The sequence below is a fragment of the Perissodus microlepis genome, chromosome 13, assembly GCF_051167445.1.
Source record: "Perissodus microlepis isolate ML-2025 ecotype Zambia chromosome 13, ASM5116744v1, whole genome shotgun sequence".
NCBI classification, from domain to species: domain Eukaryota; kingdom Metazoa; phylum Chordata; class Actinopteri; order Cichliformes; family Cichlidae; genus Perissodus; species Perissodus microlepis.
The window spans coordinates 14,524,921-14,542,598 of NC_140473.1; the positions used below are offsets into that span (position 1 = coordinate 14,524,921).

General features: G+C 39.7%; 1 protein-coding gene across 1 annotated transcript; it reads left to right on the forward strand.

Annotated features, from left to right (window-relative positions):
* The first annotated feature begins 5,673 nt into the window (after nucleotides 1–5,673).
* Nucleotides 5,674–11,688, forward strand: cxcl12a (chemokine (C-X-C motif) ligand 12a (stromal cell-derived factor 1)). Its single transcript, XM_084949085.1, has 4 exons — nucleotides 5,674–5,828; nucleotides 7,444–7,561; nucleotides 8,489–8,572; nucleotides 10,227–11,688. The coding sequence occupies exons 1-4, from the start codon at nucleotides 5,762–5,764 to the stop codon at nucleotides 10,252–10,254; spliced, it is 297 nt and encodes a 98-aa protein (XP_084805211.1). The 5' UTR covers nucleotides 5,674–5,761; the 3' UTR covers nucleotides 10,255–11,688.
* The last annotated feature ends 5,990 nt before the right edge of the window (nucleotides 11,689–17,678 follow it).

Consider the following 17,678-nt stretch of genomic DNA (forward strand, 5'->3'; position numbering starts at 1 on the left):
ATGGCTGCTCACTATTATAGCCTCCTAAGTTACACAGAGAACGCATAAAAGTGACGGTTATGTTAAGCTGCTCTGTCGTTTTGACTGACAGCTGTAGCCTTAACTCTCCCTTTAAATGCTGCTTAAGTGTTTTATGTAGTGACCTGTGCATGCAAAAGCAGTAAAGAGACAGCAGCTGCGGTGTTACAGCTCAGCAGAGGACTGACAATAGACGTACCTTGGGGGTTGTCCAAGAAGAAGTGGCGAAAGGAAAGGGGGGGAAAGTACTTTCTTTAAAACTATGCTACGATTCCTCGATAATTGTAGTGCAGGAAATGTGATATGTCCAGTGCACTTACCAAATTAAATTCATGCACGGGAGACTGGAGGCTGCAGGTTGTTCCACAGGTAATTATTTTCAGCCTGGACAATGTGCAGGTTTGCTTGGCAGGTAGACAAAATTGTGTTTTCTTTGTTCAGCCAATATCATGTTTCTCAGTCTTCTCATTAGCTCCTGATGAATTTCTGATATGAAGTCCAAACATGTAAAAGCATCTCTCTGGGAGCTGTGGGGAAGTGGATAGTTTTAGATCATACTGTCAGAGTAAAATGAAAAATCTGCTAACTTTAGGGAGCTGAATGCTTTTACAGCCCTGGACATTTCAAGGATTAGTATTGTAGCGCTGTTGCATATTTAGGATAAACATGATTACTTTTTTGCAGAATGAACAGTAATAAAGGGAAAAGCTGTGATTTGTAAACTTATAACTTGACATACACAACTGTGGTAATGAAATATAAGCTGCAAAAACTCAAACAAGTACAACTGCAACTTGTGTTACTTTAAGACAATGCATCACACATATTTTTAGATCAATGCTTTGGTCTTTTTATTGTAATTAAGCAGCCACCTTTGTGTTCACTCTGTTTCAGCCTACGCTAGACTACTTTACAGATCAGGCCAGACTGACTTTTTGCTCTTTCTGACACTTATTCAACTCTTTCAGCATCTCTCAGAAACCTTAGAGTACGGAGACCTATGGCTGCTTGATGACAGACAGAATCAGTGTAGTCAGCAACACTTGTGCTGTATAACACACAGGAATGAATGAATAATGAAATATTAACTGACTCCATGTGTCCTTTAAGCCATTTTTATCACAGAAATGGATCAAGTTTAAGGACGAGCCAAAAACATCAGCTTTGTGAGGATACACTGACTAATGTAGGAGCCAAAGAGGATAAAAAGAAATGAAGGGGGGAAAACAAGGGGGCTAAATGTAGAAAAGGATCATGTGTCAGTGTCTTTGTCAAGAATTAAACATGTGGCTGGGGCTGAAGCATGGGGCATATTGTTTGTGTTGTGGTTTTCAGTTTTGGTGACAAAGTAAACTGCAGGAGCTTTCGATTGTGAGAAAAAGTGTATCTGGGTCTGTGTATCTGCCCTGGTATTTAATGTGTGTCTATGTACAGTTGGAACACAGTAACAGTTAGCTGGACAAATGAGTCTATATACAAGTTTGTAGTTCAATGACTCCAACATACGCAGAGTTGAGAAACTACAATAAAAGGAACGAAATACGCACTGATCTCTTTAACAGGTCAGACAAAAGCTAAAACTTTGGTGACTTATCTTTATCGCATTTTGTGAGAGTGAGTCACAAATCTCTTTGACCCATCAAAAAAAAAACCTGCTTAAAGAGAAAAAGAATTAAGCCACATTTCTTCAATTTACAAAACCGTGACCTCATGAAACCATATATCATCACTCTCGACTTCAAAAAAGCAGAACCAGCAGCGTTACCCTGAACGCTAATGGGTCCCTGAGCTGTTTCTCTGCTCCTCCTGGGGAACATCACACAAGCAGCTGACGGATTTTTGTTCTCGCGGCCGGACACCACCAGGTGTCAAACTCTATGGATCCACCACCAAGTTGCTCCACACCAGCTGTGGCTCATGTGCCCTTTTCTGGCATAAATTCACAGCTGAAACTATAAAAACTAGCACAACTGACATTTACTTCATCCATTTAATGTCAATTGAGCTTTTCTTTTGTTATTCTAGAGGAAAAAAAACATATCTACTCTATCTCAGCAATGCAAAACCCATTCTATTGTTACTTAATAATAGGAAAGTCATGTCTGGTGTCTTGACGACAGTTACATTTATTTTTTTTTTGTACTGCAGAATCATGTTTTGTTTGTTGCGAAAAAGAAAAATGTAAGTAGTTTTGTTCATGACAGCACTGTGACGCACATAGAATTTTGTGCGGTTCCCAAGCTGTTTTGGATGACGATATAAATGATAAATATCGACACTGATTGTTTACGATTTGAAGCAAGAAAACAGAGAGAATTAATTAGCAGACAAAGGGAGGAAGCTCTTTACACAGTGAAGAAGAGATGGAACAAACATGAGGATTATGCTTAGAAGAAAATAGTGAAATTGTGCAATTTTATTTGAGTGGATCTTTTATTAGTTTGGATAAAATGAAGCAGAAAACCTCTCTTTTTGCGCTTTTAGAAGATCTTACCAGTGGTAATAAAGCCATTGTCCAGAGCATTGCTTCCCATTGATTCAACATCTATTGCTAAAGACTTTGTCGACAGCCCATTGAGGTGGTCCATATGGTGGTAAGGAGGCACCGGGCTCGTGACTTTCTGGAGGACATAGAGAAAACCAGACAAAAGGCTGAGCCAGCAGGCCCTCAGCCTCACAGAGCCTCAATGGACCACTGGCAGATTCCCTACTGGGGCTAGCTGCCTGTATGTTCTCAAACCAGTCTGATCTATGGAAACTGGCAACCCCTCCATAATACGTTCAGCCATCCATACTTCAGCCCCCTTGCACCACATGGTCTCTTTTTAAAGGTGAATAATGGTAGAGGAATGTTTAACAATCTAGTGGCATGTGACAGACTTGCATTTTTCCTACTTATCATCAACAGCATACAGACCCTTTTTAAACGAGTATGTTTAAACATTTGTTCTGTAAGTGTTATGCTGATGAGACTAGAGATCAGGAGATTTGGCACAGTAGGCGAGGAATAAACAGTGTGTATGTATGTGAAGTAGGGATAAATATGTAAACTGTATTTAGACATTTATGAGACATGTGACATTTTCAAGGCTTCAAAAAAACAAAAACTCTGGAGGACACCTGCCTTCACAACTTCAGAGAAAAACCTTAACTGTTCCATCTTACCTTATTCTTTGACAGTACAGTAAGATACGACTCACGAAGAGAGCAGATGGACCCCTACAGTGAGACCTCCCAAACCAGACAGATGGGCTACAGAAGACTATGCTGCAACTCAAAGTTACTGGATGCTGGACAGGTGTGAATAACACATAGCAGGTAGACATGTGTGTGCATTATATACAAACCACTATCGACCACTATAGCCATCAGAGGTAGAGCGCGGCGTTCACCAATTGGAAGGTCAGGACAGATTGGAGCAAATCGAAGTATCCTTGGGCAACATCCTGAACATCCTGTGAGTGTAAACGTGTGAACTTTAGACAAGTTTAGAAACAAAAGTGCATTGAGTGCTCAGAGTAAAAAAACCCTATATAACTATCAGCCCATTTATCATTTACAATCATGCGAATCAATGACCCCAGAAATGTGAGACCTTTTTTCTGTTTCATTTTTAGCAAACGTACCCTAATAAGGGTTTCTATAAACATTTGCATATGCTGAGAAAAAAAAGAAAAGTTTCATTTCGCGAAAACACAGCCAGATAATGTGAAAAAAACAAAACAATTGGGCAGATGTTCTGCCAAATCTGCTTATGTAACCACACTATTATAGTCCATTCACCTCTGGCCAAGAAAGTAAATCTTGCTTACTGTTGAGAAATGTCGCAATACTTGAATGTGCTTTGACTTCTCTCCCATGACATGTCACAGGTTGCCCCCCACTGACAGCCTGAACTATGCGCATAGACCGAGTAGATGTGAGAGCATGTGTATGTACTTGTGCTTGAGACAAATGACTTCCATTTGCCTGTGTGCTTGCGCAAACCCCGCTGCACACGTTTGCTGTTTGTGCAGGCTCACAGGAAAGTGCAGTGAAGTGAGCATAACCTGTAGATTGTAGCGACATGTCAGGCATCCTGTGTGAGAACAAGCAAGGTTGATGAGGTGAGCACTTTGATCTGAAACTCTTCACTCCAAGCTGAGAGGACGCTTACTGAAATATCAGGGCCTTCGTGCAATGCTCTTTACTTTTTGCCTACTCTGTCTTTCTAACATGCACGCTTGGAGTTAGCCTTTGCGGCCTGTGAGAGAAGTCAATATGTCCTTTCAGCTGTCAGCTAATTTTGCCCTCCGTGCGTCTCCTCCCGTGCGTCTGGTATCCATGGCTTCATTCATCATGAGATCCAAAACACAGACAGCCTGCAACAAATCTAACAAAAATGTCTCAGAATTATGAACAAACAGGTTTACAAAAAGGGTAAGTATTCGTTATGTCAGGACTTTATTGTCACAAACACTTTGGTCATAAAGCAGATCTTGCTAACACAACAGAGGAATTGTCCTTTTTACTTACGATACCGGCTAGAGAGTTAAAACAAGCGCAAAACAAAGTTATTCTCCTTGAACAACCATCTTCTATTCCTCGCTCATTTTCATGATAAAGTGTGCTGTCAGCAGGTGGTTTGCTTTCCCACAGTTGGTGTGATGAGAGGATATGTCTGCAATAACTGAAAAAAGAAAAAATAGAAAATACAAAACCAACCACTTAGTCACATTATTCATGTTGCTCTGAGATTCTGAAAAAAATGTCTCAAAACACAACCTCAGTCTGTGTAAATATAAGCTTTGGTTGTCTGCAGTTTCTATTTACTTAGTGGAATTGCATGGAGTTCAGTTGTGTGTATTTAACTTAAACAATCTAAAAAGGTAATTATGTTGTTAATGCATTAGTATAAGGTATCATTTGATGAACATGTGAATAGGAATAAATTTCTCAGATCTAGGCGTATACACCCACACATTCTCCAAAAGGCCAAAAGTGTTGTATGCTCTTTCTACACCACATTTTTTACTTTTGGAAACATTAGTGTATAGTCACGCAAATTCTTCCCACTTTTACTTATGTAGGGTCAGTAAAGTCCCAGCGATGACCAGTTATAACATGAAAAACCAAGAAGCATGAAAAAAGCATGCACAAAAAAATGTTTCTCTTTCTTTTCAGCAGCAGCTTTAAGGACAGTGCAGAAGAAATCGTGCCAATTGCTTGAAGGTACACTTTGGTTCCTACCCGTATTTTTTAGGAAATAAATGAACAGCTACCAATCAGCTTACTGCCAAGTCTTCTTCCATGTAAAAAAAAAAAAAAAAAAAAAAGAACACTTTCATTAAACACTTTCGTCAGAGGCATGCGCACACTTGCGCGCGCCTGGGGGTCTATCGTGCATTAATAGGCTGTGTCCGAAAATCCTCCTAAAACACCGGAAATAATAACAAGCTCCTACAGAATAAAAGCACGACAAAGTAATTAATATAACATTTAACACAGATCTATTAAAACGACGGCTCATCTATGACGTGTTTTTTTCTGAAAGTGATTTTTGTTACAATTTGACGCCTTATTACTTCATAAATATCCGTTAAAGTAAAAAAAATCTACTTGTCCTTGATAACCGGAAACACCATTTCTTTATGGTAGCTTGACGCAGTGGTGCCTAATTTAACACTCCGCCGGTGCCCCGTCTGTCAGAACTCCTCTGGACTTTACTCTGAGCAGTTTCGGAACTCTTTGACATTAACGCAAAATGGATGTGAAACTACTGGCGGTCGTGGCTGTACTCATGGTGATGATATATGCACCTCCAGCACAAGGTATGGATTCATTTTCGGGGTTGCTGTTTTATGTTGCTTCAGATTTTGTTTAGACTGTATTGCAGCTGTGATGTGTATTGGAGGGAAGTATCAGCAACATATTTGCTTTTACGCTGTCCACCTGTTGACTTGTCTTGTCTGTAGTCCATTCATTCATCCATTCATCCATCATTTCTTCCGCGTATCCAGACAGCAGGGATAGGCTCCAGACGAGCTGCGACCCTGGATGTCTATAGTATTTCTGTAAATAATAATCCCGATAGAGTTCTGCAACTCTATCGGGGTCCAGTACGTCCGCAGTTCTTTTTAAATACTTTTGTTTGCTACTAATTATTTTACGTTAAATAAAGTTACTGTAAATCAGTGTGTATGTATAATATTAGTTGCCAAAAATCTGAGCACGACATCAGATGAGAAATTCCAATTGCGTGCACTCGGAGTGCAAATACTGTGGGGAAAAAAGGGGGGAAAAAACGTAAATTGGACCTGAGAATTTAAATTTTTATTTACATTTTTTAAAATGCATAAATCTTTCATGCATTTTTTTCCTTGAAGAAGGGAGAGTGCATTTTTCGCCGTGCGTAAAGCACGGCAGGCTGCACATGTGGCTCTTGCCGTATAGGAATTTCCCCGCTGGATCAGTGATCAGCGTGTGTTTGTCCTTCCCTTTGTTTTCTTTTAATTAGCCACAAATGAAGTCTCTAGAAGCCAAACCTCAGCTAGCCTACGTGGCGACATCAATCACCCAACTTGAAGGTGTTGCGCTCTTTTATCATGGTAATCAGGTGTAAAAATAATTAGCGTAGTTTAATCCACTGGGGCAGGTTTCACCATCTGTGACTTACAGTCGGCCAGTGTCGCTTTAAAACAATTTACTGACAAGTAAAACAACTGTGTATAAACGGTATTTGGGCTAAAACTAACTTCTATCGGCGCGACTGCTTTATCTATTTCCAACGCCGCTTTTAGACGTAACGAAACGGGGGGAAAAGATTATCTTTATTTTTCCACATTAATCAACTGTGACCATCTCAGTGTAGGAACCTGAAAGCTGAGGCTCCAATGGAAACTGCGCACATCCATCACGCAGGGACCACACAGTACACAATGATGTTTGAAAGAGCTTAGTGTTTGTGGGTGTAAAACCCCCGCTAATAATGTACTCAGTCTCTCTGTTTGCTGTGTGGGATGAGCAGAAACTGGATTTTGTAAAGCTTAAATATGGAATTTTCATCTGTCAGTGTCATTTGTTAGTCCTATTTGGCAGTGCTGACTGTAGGCTTCTCTGCAAGGAAAGAGATAAACAAGTAGAATGGAGGGATAAAAATCAAACGCTTTAAATCCAAAAGACTCTGTATACTTTACTGCAGGGGGCATATTATTTATTTGTTCATAATCAGAGGGCTGGTGCATGCTTACTTTGTGCTTTGATAGGCTAAAGACTTGCTGTATTTTTATCTTATTTGCTGGTGGAATTTGTGATATTGTATTATGTGTATGTCATTTCATACAGGAATGATATTTCATTTAATCTAATCTGAATTATTGCTTTGTTTAAATTTTGCTTTACTTTAAAATAGTTTTGTTATACTCAACTTCTCTTTTGCTTTCTCAGCAAAGCCCATCAGCCTGGTGGAGAGATGCTACTGCCGTTCAACAGTCAACACCGTCCCACGAAACTACATCCGAGAACTTAGGTTCATCCACACACCCAACTGCCCCTTCCAAGTGATGTGAGTCTTGTTTTTGACTTCTCCAGGCAGCACGTTTTCTGTCTGGGCCATATAAACGTTAGACAGGTTTCCTCCTAGTTCGGACATTTCTCACCATCAATCTCTGCAGGGTGACAAGCCAGAGAAAGGAATCATGCATGAATGTGTACATACACGCCCCTCAGTCACTCGCTCGCTCATTCACAGAAAACAAGTCGTTCTTTTTGCAACTGGCCCACTGACGCATCCACAGGAAGTGGTCCGTTTGAGTATGAGCGAATGTGAAAAGGTGGTGGAAATTGGATACAGTTTTGTTTTTTAACCAGGAAGCAATAATCGTGGGTTTTGTAACTGGGTTTGCTTCTCATTTGCTTGTCACGCAGCGTTTTCTCTTCATACTGTTCATACAAACTTTAGTTGAGATCGCATTCGTCGGCACAGCTTGTGCAGTGCAAATCCATACATGAAAGTGTGTGGCAACATCGGTGAAAAAGGGTCAGTTGCATTAGAACTTCAGAAGCATGGAAAAATAAAATTGCCATATCTTACAAGTTTACATAAAGAGACATAAAACATGTCTGAAGTTACTTAAAACAAGATCTGTTGCCAAATGAGGCATGGTCCCCCACATGGAGACATATGATATGGTTGTAGCCCATTCTTTAAATAACCACAGGACTATCATGGCTTTAGAAAGTAGCCTGCGCATTGCAATATATTCTAACACTAAAGTACCTTAAGGGTCAGTATCTTATCAATATTAATGCATATTAATTTCTGTAGCAGCATCACTTACAAATTAAGGCACTACTGTTAAGAGGTTCGCTGCAAGTATCAAACTAGCAAGTCAGTGTTAATTCAGTCAGTTTGATAACAGTTAAGATACCCACTGTTAATGATTATGCATAATTCAAGATTTTATCCTCATCTTATCCTTTTTCTAATCAGTGCCAAGCTGAAGTCAAACAAGGAGGTGTGCGTGAACCCTGAGATCCGGTGGCTGCAGCAGTACCTGAAGAACGCTCTCAACAAGTAAGTATCAGCAAATCCAGCAGATTTTAGTCATGGGGTCATTTTTCTGTAATACACAATCCCGTCTGGCTTTAACAAATCTGTTGGCACAAGTGGGATATACTCACTTACACTCTATAGAAATTTAAAACAAAGAATCTACAAATCCAAAGGTGCAAATGCGCATTTGGATGTTTACCAATAGACTATTGTGGGAGTAAAAGCTCTCAATTGCCCAATTTATATTGGAACCCAAAGTCAAAACATGCTGGTACATGACCAAGTGGGAGTAGAGTGTTTCCACTTTCACATACAAAGTGTGGGTGCACTTAATCTGCTCTTAAGTGCTATTACAGGTTTGTTCCTGGTCATCACTATTCATACTGGAACACAGTCTAGCAAATGCAGTTTAATATATTTACACTATACACGGCACACTTGCATACTGTTTAGAGTTTAGGACATTTAGTGCATTAAACGTTACATCGGAGAGTAAAGATAAAGATGACGTTCTAAATTTGTAAAAATAATGTAATATGATGGGATTCGTTGTCACCTTATGCAACTCTGAATTGCACAATCAAGTTAAATTCATGCTGAGACTGGTGGCGTTAAAAGTCACTGTCTCCTTCCTTCCCTGAGGAAGCAGACACTTTTCTGAAAGATGTTGGTACAACAAAGTTTATAGAAGGGATCAAGTTGCCATGTCTGTTATTTAAAGAACGAAACAAACCCTGCACTGTGCGATGGAGGCAGATAAAAGAGTTTTTGGAATGTCACATGTGGATTCCCGTCTTTTCATGTAAAGAAAACTAAACGCACTACGGCATTTAATCCAGCTTGTGACATACACACTCAATACACACTGACAGATCCGCCCACAGTCTAGCAGTCAGACGGCCTGTCTCAAGGATGACTGTGGAGCCCTCGGGTTGATGAGGCGTGAACAGCCCTCTGCATAACAAAATAGCGCATGTAGAGTGCATGTTGCTTGTTTACAATCAGTCAGATCTAATGTGTTTCCACTTACACATGCAGTCATAGAGGAGGAGGCATAAACCTGCTTGTAATGTGTAGAAATGCACACGATTATAAGCCATGCGTTACTTTTGTAAACTAAACGATGATTGCCTTTTTGTATCTGACGAGTGTGGCAGATATAATTAAAGAACCCACTGGAGTTCCAAGTGTTTATGCTGTTAATATCCTGTTTATCCTTTGGCATCATCGCCCTGAGACTGCTTCACGTCAGTGCTCTGCAAAATTACATCTTCAGACATAACATTTTCAGAATGGCCCACTAATTGACCGGCCAACTGAAAGTGAATGCAGAAATCAAATTACATTTATTATTGCTAAGATGGTTAGCTCATGATTACAAGTCAAAAACATTTCGGCTTTCTAAACACGAAGCAGCTGTTTTTACTTGATAACCTGGAACTGAAATCAGCCGTGAGTTGTGCCACTGGACTAAATGCTCATTAATTTCCACTTTTGGTGTTTACTACTCACAAGTTACCGTGCATTTATCTTTTGTTGTGTTTTGACACTCTATTATATAGAGTGTCAAATATATAGACCACATGAACAGTCAGCACCAAAAAGCCATATGATTCTGACGTTGTAGTTCCCGTGTCTACTTTGTTCTCATGACAAATGTGCTTTTCTCTTCCAGGATGAAGAAAAGCAAACAGGGCAACTAAAATGCCTGCAGAAATCCTCCCGAGCCACCGCTGAGGATTTGGACCACATCATCGCAGATATGTAACATGATACCAGATCATGTGTTAAGTTGTACAGCACTTACTCTAGCTGACACGCTGCAGCCTTGTGCATGGATCAGCTTCAGTCTTCACCATAAACACCATGCTCCTAGCACTGCTGCATCCTTCACCACTTCATTTCACCACTTATAGATTTAACAAAATATTAATGCAAAGTGCCATTATATCTATGAGTGTATACTTTCCTAACCATAGTGTAAATACTATTTTGTTAATGGACTTTAAAAGTAAAGAGCTATTTTTGGAGATTTTTCCTTTGGCCTCTCCGTTATTTAGGAAAAAAGCAAAGGCCCCACCCAGCGTGAAGGGGCTTAAAGAGGGATGACGTGGCTTAGCTAGAAGGTTTCCTCCATATCAAACTTTATTGAGCATCCCATTTGTGAGGAGCACAGTCTTGTGGTCTGTGGATCAGTTTATTCTGATCATGTTAGATTTCAGATTACACAAATTGATGTATAAGTTCTCCTCTAAAATAAATAATCAGTTTAAGTTAATTGGCACCAAGAAATTTAAGTGAATGCCAGCTGCCCCCAACTGAAAACCCCTATAAAAATAGCAATTACAATGTTTTTGTGATGGAAATTAATGCAGAAAGAGCTACAGCTGTTCTGTGGCTGATTATGCGCCTGCGTCTTATTTCTTTCTTCTTCTTTTTTTTGTTGTTCTTTGTAAAAGCTCAACATCTGGTTTCCAAACTGTGTTTTAATGAGCAGCCAATAAGACAAGATTTACCAGAATCATAAAATTGTGTCAGTTACTGAGAAATTGTGAGAAGAAATTGTGACACTGATCAAAATAGCCTCTCAATGTGAATACCACTTCCAAACATGGGTGTGCAAAAAAGTTAATTAAAATAGTAATAAAAACAATTGGTAACACAGAGGGCTGCAGTAGAACAAATACTACCATTACTGGCAATGAATATATGTATATAGATTTGACTACCTACAACTGTCATGCAGATAGAAATGCACTTTATACCTGATGTATTCATGTTTTAGCAAAAAAAATGTATTATTACTAACTTTAAACACTACATTCTGTATTTTTGTTTTCTTTTTTTAAAACGGTTTATCGTCCTGTTTCTACTCTTTTGTGATCATTGAATGTGTAACTGAATTTAACTGGTTTGATTTTTTCTTCCACTCTTTTACTCATTTAAATCTCCTCTTCCTATGTAAAATTTATCTCATACAAATGTTTTATTTTTGTACTCTTTTATGCATTTATATTAAATCCAAACATTTAAATGAAGGAACTGTACTCTCACAACTGAGCCATCCAGTGTTGTTTTTTTTATTTTTTATTATCAAACATGTATACATCTGGTCAGTAAAAAGGAAATCTTTGAAATACTATGGGTGTTTGATTCCTGTACATGTCACAAGCCTCATTGCCACTGATGTACACATACACACTTTTCATTTGAGTGACTCTTATAATCGAATGTAAAGCAAGCTCTACCAGGGCCGACACACAGCTGCTGCAGTCTTACAGTACCAGCAGGCCAGAGGCTAAATGTAAGGCTTTGATGAGAGAACATGTGTTTGGCTTTACTCGCGAGGGTAAATGAAAGGCAAGGACAATGATCCTGCCAGCTATTTAACTATTAACTCAACAAGCGACTATTAGGAAAGCATTAGCGCTAAAAAGGGTGAACTTTTAACTTCCCACATGGGGCCTTCTTTAAGGCTGAGCGAGGTAGTATATCTAATGTGAGTGTTGTGCTAATAGAAACATCAGGGAGAGAGAAAGGGATGCAAGATGCAGGTAACAACCCATTTCACTGTGTTTACTGATTTTCTTTGAAATCCACTTTAAATGTGAGAAAATATGAGTCAGCAGTAGCTTTATTTCAACTTACAGTTTGGAATATAAGTAAATCAGATATAATCGCTATCTTAACTGGTTTCACTGCAGGGATCTGCAGGTGGAAACTTCGCAGTACTTTGAAGATAAGGGAGCTTATCTAGTGTTTAAGTTTTTAGTCACACAGCGGAGATTTCCATCCTAGAGTCTTTGTGTAAGACGCTGTATTACAAAGTGGATCATTTAAACATATTTACTAAGGCTCTGCCAGTTCCGCAATCTAAGACGAGTAGCTCATACATTATTTGCCTTCTGTCATTATTATTTAACTACCTGCTCATCTTGTCTGCCTACATTATCGCTAATTGATCTATGTAGGCTGCACAGGAATCTGCTCAATTGTGAAATTGTCCTTAATGAAAAGCAGTTGTTTGTAATAGTTAATAACTCATTGTGTCTACGAGACCGCTGCCAACACCCACTGGTTTAACTAAGCAGGTGTTGTGACTGGAACCATGGGGGTAGGGAGTACTGCAAACAGCGAATGGTTTAACTTTAGATTTTATTTAATCAGAAATGGAAAATGTAGGTGGAAAAAATTGTGTGAGGGTATCGCATAAATCTAGTAAAGCCAGGTGATTCATATAAAACGCGTTGTTTCTAATAAACAGAATGGTTAATACGAGCATCTGAAGAGGTTACTGCAAATAGTCATTAAACAAAAGCCTTTGGGAAATAAATGAATTGCGTTAAAGCACTAATACATCCTCACATGAAGTTTGACGAAGTGGAACAGAGCAGCATGATTATCGGGATAATTATAAGATTTACATGAATGATCTTCCTTAGTGCCATGTTAGTACTTGAGGCCAGCTGGGCACCCAGCCTAAATAAACACACGCAGAGACCTTCAGTGCCAGAGTGTCTCACATATTCAATACTGTTTCTAAGAGAAAGGCACAGATATAATCAGCTATGACTCACTGCAATTTTGCACATAAAAAGTCCCTACGCAGCAATGTTCACATAAGAAAAAAGGTGAAAAAGAGAAAAGAAAAAAAATTTAATGATTAAAAAAAGACATGTGACCATGAAATAAAGCCAGTGTTGCAAAACTGAGTTTTACAAAATTGCACAATATTCAAAAAGAATACAAATTTAGGAGAAATCAGGCTACTCAGCACCTTGGTATGAATCGTACAGCCAGCGCTGCTCTCGTTTTCTCAGAGGTTGAGGAATGTAGAAGACAGGAGAAGACATATGAAAGTCATATTCAGCGTGGCCTTCAAAAACTCCATTGGGGTTTTGACTTCAACCACAATGTCAGACAAAAAACCGACACCTTGACACATGAATAAAGATTTGTTACATGAAATGGAAGGAATGACACAGAAACAAGGGACGAGCTAAGTGTGTGCGCTCATTTAACTTGCAGTGCAAGTTCCCGCCATCCTTAGCTGTAAAGGTTCCCAGATGTGGAGCCAATGAAACTCCACTTAGTGGTTATTCATCATGAAACGCCGAGCATGAAAATATGAAATATTGTCGTGCGTGAGTGTAAATGTGTGCATGAGAGGGCAAAGGGGGTCACAGAAAGCCACTTCAAGAAGGTCGCGCTGAACGCTGCCCTCCTGGGTCAAACTAGTTTTTAATAAAAGCTACAAGGTGGAAAAGTTAACCTAGGTCAGTTATTAATATTTGCGTGTGCATGGGTGTGTCACTTCCTAGCTTTACTTCAAGACATTGCCTTTGCTTCAGATCCGTACCTTCAGCCACGCTGGCAGTTACACATAACAGTTTAAAAATGCTTTGTAGTTTGTCACCGCTCGAAATGTCAAGGGATGGTGGAAATTGCCCCGCGGAGCGTTTTAGGTGGTCAAAAATGCAGATACTCCCTCGTCACTGTGGTCTGAAGAAGAAAGAGAAAAGTTGTGCTGCACAACAATAATCCCCTGGAGCGAAATGAAATATCAGACTTACGAACTGTTTGAATTGGCAGGGCAAGGATGCAAGTGCACACAGATCTGGTGCTCTCGCATACTTTGTTCCACTGAAAGTGTTTACATCTGCTTATTCTACAATACATGGAAAAGCTCTCTGATTTGCAAATCTTTTGAAGGATTCCAGAAGTTACCCGCAAAATTCACAGAGGAAGAAAAATCTATTTATAAAACAACATTGACTGCTGAACTCATGGCCTTTATTTTTCTTTGCTTGTTGTTCTTGGTATCCATATTCATGAGAGGGCATTCACTTCTGTTCTCCCAAAGGGGAACTTGACTTTTTCTGTTTTACCCACTCCATAATTAGCTTGAGCATGGGGTCAGCTACTGCAGGGCAGATACTTGGCCATCATATGGGATTGATCTTTGTTTTTTTGCAGTTGATAGGTTGTCTCTTTAAATCCTTTGGCACCCTGAAATGCTATAAGGTTAAAGATACATGTTCATGCAACTGCTTACTTATTATGGCAAGCAGCATACCAAAGAGCCAAATAAAAAATATCATAGTAATTACATGGTCTTGGGCATATGAAAGTTGGCAAGACGGCATTTAGCTAATAAATCTCATTGTATTATTAAAGCTGTGGCTTTCTTTGGAAAAGTTGACTTTGGAGCCTCAATGAATGAGATAACGCGCTCAGTTAATACCATTCCCATGTTTCTGAAACAATATATTGCATTTGAGAGTATCTGACTCCAGTTATCTAATGGTTATGAACGACAAGGACACTGTTGGTAGTTTATCACAGAAACTCTTCAGAGGCAATCTCACTGAGGTGAGCTTTCACCCTGAGCAGATGTATCATGGCGCATGTATTTGCATATCTTGCATGAAGAGCTGTCTCTAATCTTTATCATCTCTCTGAGTGGATGCCCTTAAGTACTGATTCTTTCCCTTTTCTAATCAAAGTAGACGTCCAGATGTTGTCCATCTTCCTTTACTGAAGCAAATACAATATACCAACTGTATTCAGTCTGTGAGAGAGTTTTGAGCAATAAGGTTAGGAGCCAAATGGAGGCAGCTGAAGGCTGAATGACCTAAACAAACGCAAGATTTCACAGCTCATAAAAAATAAAGCATTTAAAACAGAAAAAAAGCAACTCAAACAAAAAAAAAACAAAACAAGCATGAGGAAACAATGAAAATAGCACAAACCAGGGAAAGTAAAACAAAGGAAAGAGGAAAGAAAGAAGTATATATACACAGAGAGAGCTGATTAGTCAAGAGGAGAAATGGTGAGGAGGCACAGCTAAACATATTGAAGACAGGTGAAGACAGTTAGGATGAGGATGACAATTACAAAGGAGGGAAAACAGAAAGTAAAAGCAGAACAAGACACAACAGAAATCCAACCTTCAAAGTGAGGCGGAAAGTAAAGCAAACAAGCTACTAAACAGGGACAAGACCCATACAAGAGCAGACAAGGAAACAAAGAGGAAATAGCAACTATTCCGAGAACAAAGATCAAGACATGAACTGAAACGCCAGACTGCAAGATTGAAACTAATCACTGCAATAACTGTGAAATAAAAACAGCAAAAGCATTAGTAATATCACATGAAACAAAGCTCACAATCTATTAGAATAATAAAGAAATCAAAACAGGAGTTCAAAAATTCAAGAAACACAAATCAAGACCACAAATACTAGAACAGCTATAAACCTCTTGGGCCATGACAGCTCCACAGAAAAATTTTGGAAGCACTCTGAGAGGTTTCTGTTCTCTCTCAACCAAAGTGTCCCTCCTGCTTCCTCCTTTTTGTTGTTACTTATAACCTGGCCCAGACCAGGCCACTGTCCTGAGGCACTGTGTGCACCGAGCTCACGCTCCCCAAGGGAAACACAGGCACAGTCAAAGCTGTTCATATATCAGATGACCTGTTGCACATTTCCACGAATCAAGTAATGATTTGTAAATGACTTGTTGATTGCGTGAAGGGGGGCACCGAGTGCTGTTAATTTCCTTAACACTGCCAGTGACCCGCCAGAGCATTAATCATAATTATGACAAAATTACTCAGCTAAGTGTCGTAGAGGAGTTGGGCTCTGCGGCGGATGTTGAGTGACCAACATGCAGCGTGTAACAACACTGTCATATGCGTTTCTGTTTGTGAACGAAGGGGAGGCAAATAGAGGGGCCCCTGTGAGCGGCTAAAATAGCCCTCCTGAAGTCTTTCTACCTTTCATGTGCTAATATTTCCAAGGTTATGGGTCCTAACTCCATCCATCTCCACACAGCTGTTCTCAGAGATGTGGGGCCTTCCCTCCACACAATAACACCAGCTATGGAACCAAATTCCTTTAGTGTGAATATGTTTTCAAGCCCAGAAGAAACACAGCAATCACTTGATGTTAGGTATGGATGAGGCACAAAGGAGTCACACACTCAGGGGACAGTAGGAGGCCTCTGTCTGTGGGGCCCAGAGAAGCTGAAACACTACCAACTTTAAACCTCACCCATATATCTCATTCTGCTTGCCTTCATCTCCATTCCTTTCAGGATTATCACCCACATCCTAATTGGTTGATCTCTCCATGATGCCTCCATGAATGGTGTGCTGAATGTCCCTCCATATGTAGCTTTGGGCAGCATGTGATATACAAAGAGACTGGGCAAAAGCCCATGAAGGATGTGACACGCCATTAAAAAAAAAAAAAGAAACAGTTACTCTATTATCTGGAGATGTAGCTGATATACTGTACTTGCCACATCTCCAGCGCTTCTATATAGAGATGCTTCTGTTGGCCTGCAGTATGACTCAGTGGCTGAGCATGCTGCCTATATGAAACATACGGGAGGTCTGATCTCTAATACTACCCACCAACATTATTCATCCACAAACAATTCAATTTTCCAGAAACAAAATGAAGAAACATCAGTTTTACCCATGATACATCTGAACGGCATTTTGATGCAACTGATACCCCACAAATATTTGGGATGGTCTTTATTTCATTAGGTATAGCTATTTGAGTTTCTCTGGTCTAGTTTCACATTTGACAAGGACTATTTGAGTCAATACACTTGTCAAAAGACATGACTCAGTGGTGGAAACATGTAACCTGTGTTAAATTTGTGTGTAGGTGGCACTATGTGACCGTGTCAGATCAGAAAGAAAGAGGGTTCCTGCTTCAAACCTGCCACATGGCTGTAGCCATGCTTGCATGACTTCTCTTGGGTACAACTGCTTTATCCTCCAATCCAGAGAAGTGCTTGAGAAATTAAATAGTGATTCTAAATTGGTTGTAGGCCTCAATGTGAGAATGGCTGTCTGCATCTGTTATTCCTGTGGTAGAGTGGCAACCTTCCAAGATCTACCCACCTCCCACCCCATGACAGCTGTGATAGACTCCTGTCCCCTCTGCAACTCTGTGTTGAAAGTGGGTGGAATGGCAAATATGTACATTAAGGGGGTTTGGTGTGTGTGTGTGTGTGTGTGGGCAGAGGTGTGTGTTTTGTTTTAAAGAGGTAACATTTGAATTTGATTAAGATTAAGGTAATGAGAAACACCATAAGAATTATATGGACA

Excerpts from the sequence above, each read along its gene's own strand:
- cxcl12a (XM_084949085.1), top strand. The coding sequence starts at position 5,762 with ATGGATGTGAAACTACTGGCGGTCGTGGCTGTACTCATGGTGATGATA. Across the intron at positions 7,562-8,488 it reads AACTGCCCCTTCCAAGTGAT|TGCCAAGCTGAAGTCAAACA; the intron begins GTGAGTCTTGTT and ends TTTTCTAATCAG. Across the intron at positions 8,573-10,226 it reads CTGAAGAACGCTCTCAACAA|GATGAAGAAAAGCAAACAGG; the intron begins GTAAGTATCAGC and ends TTTCTCTTCCAG.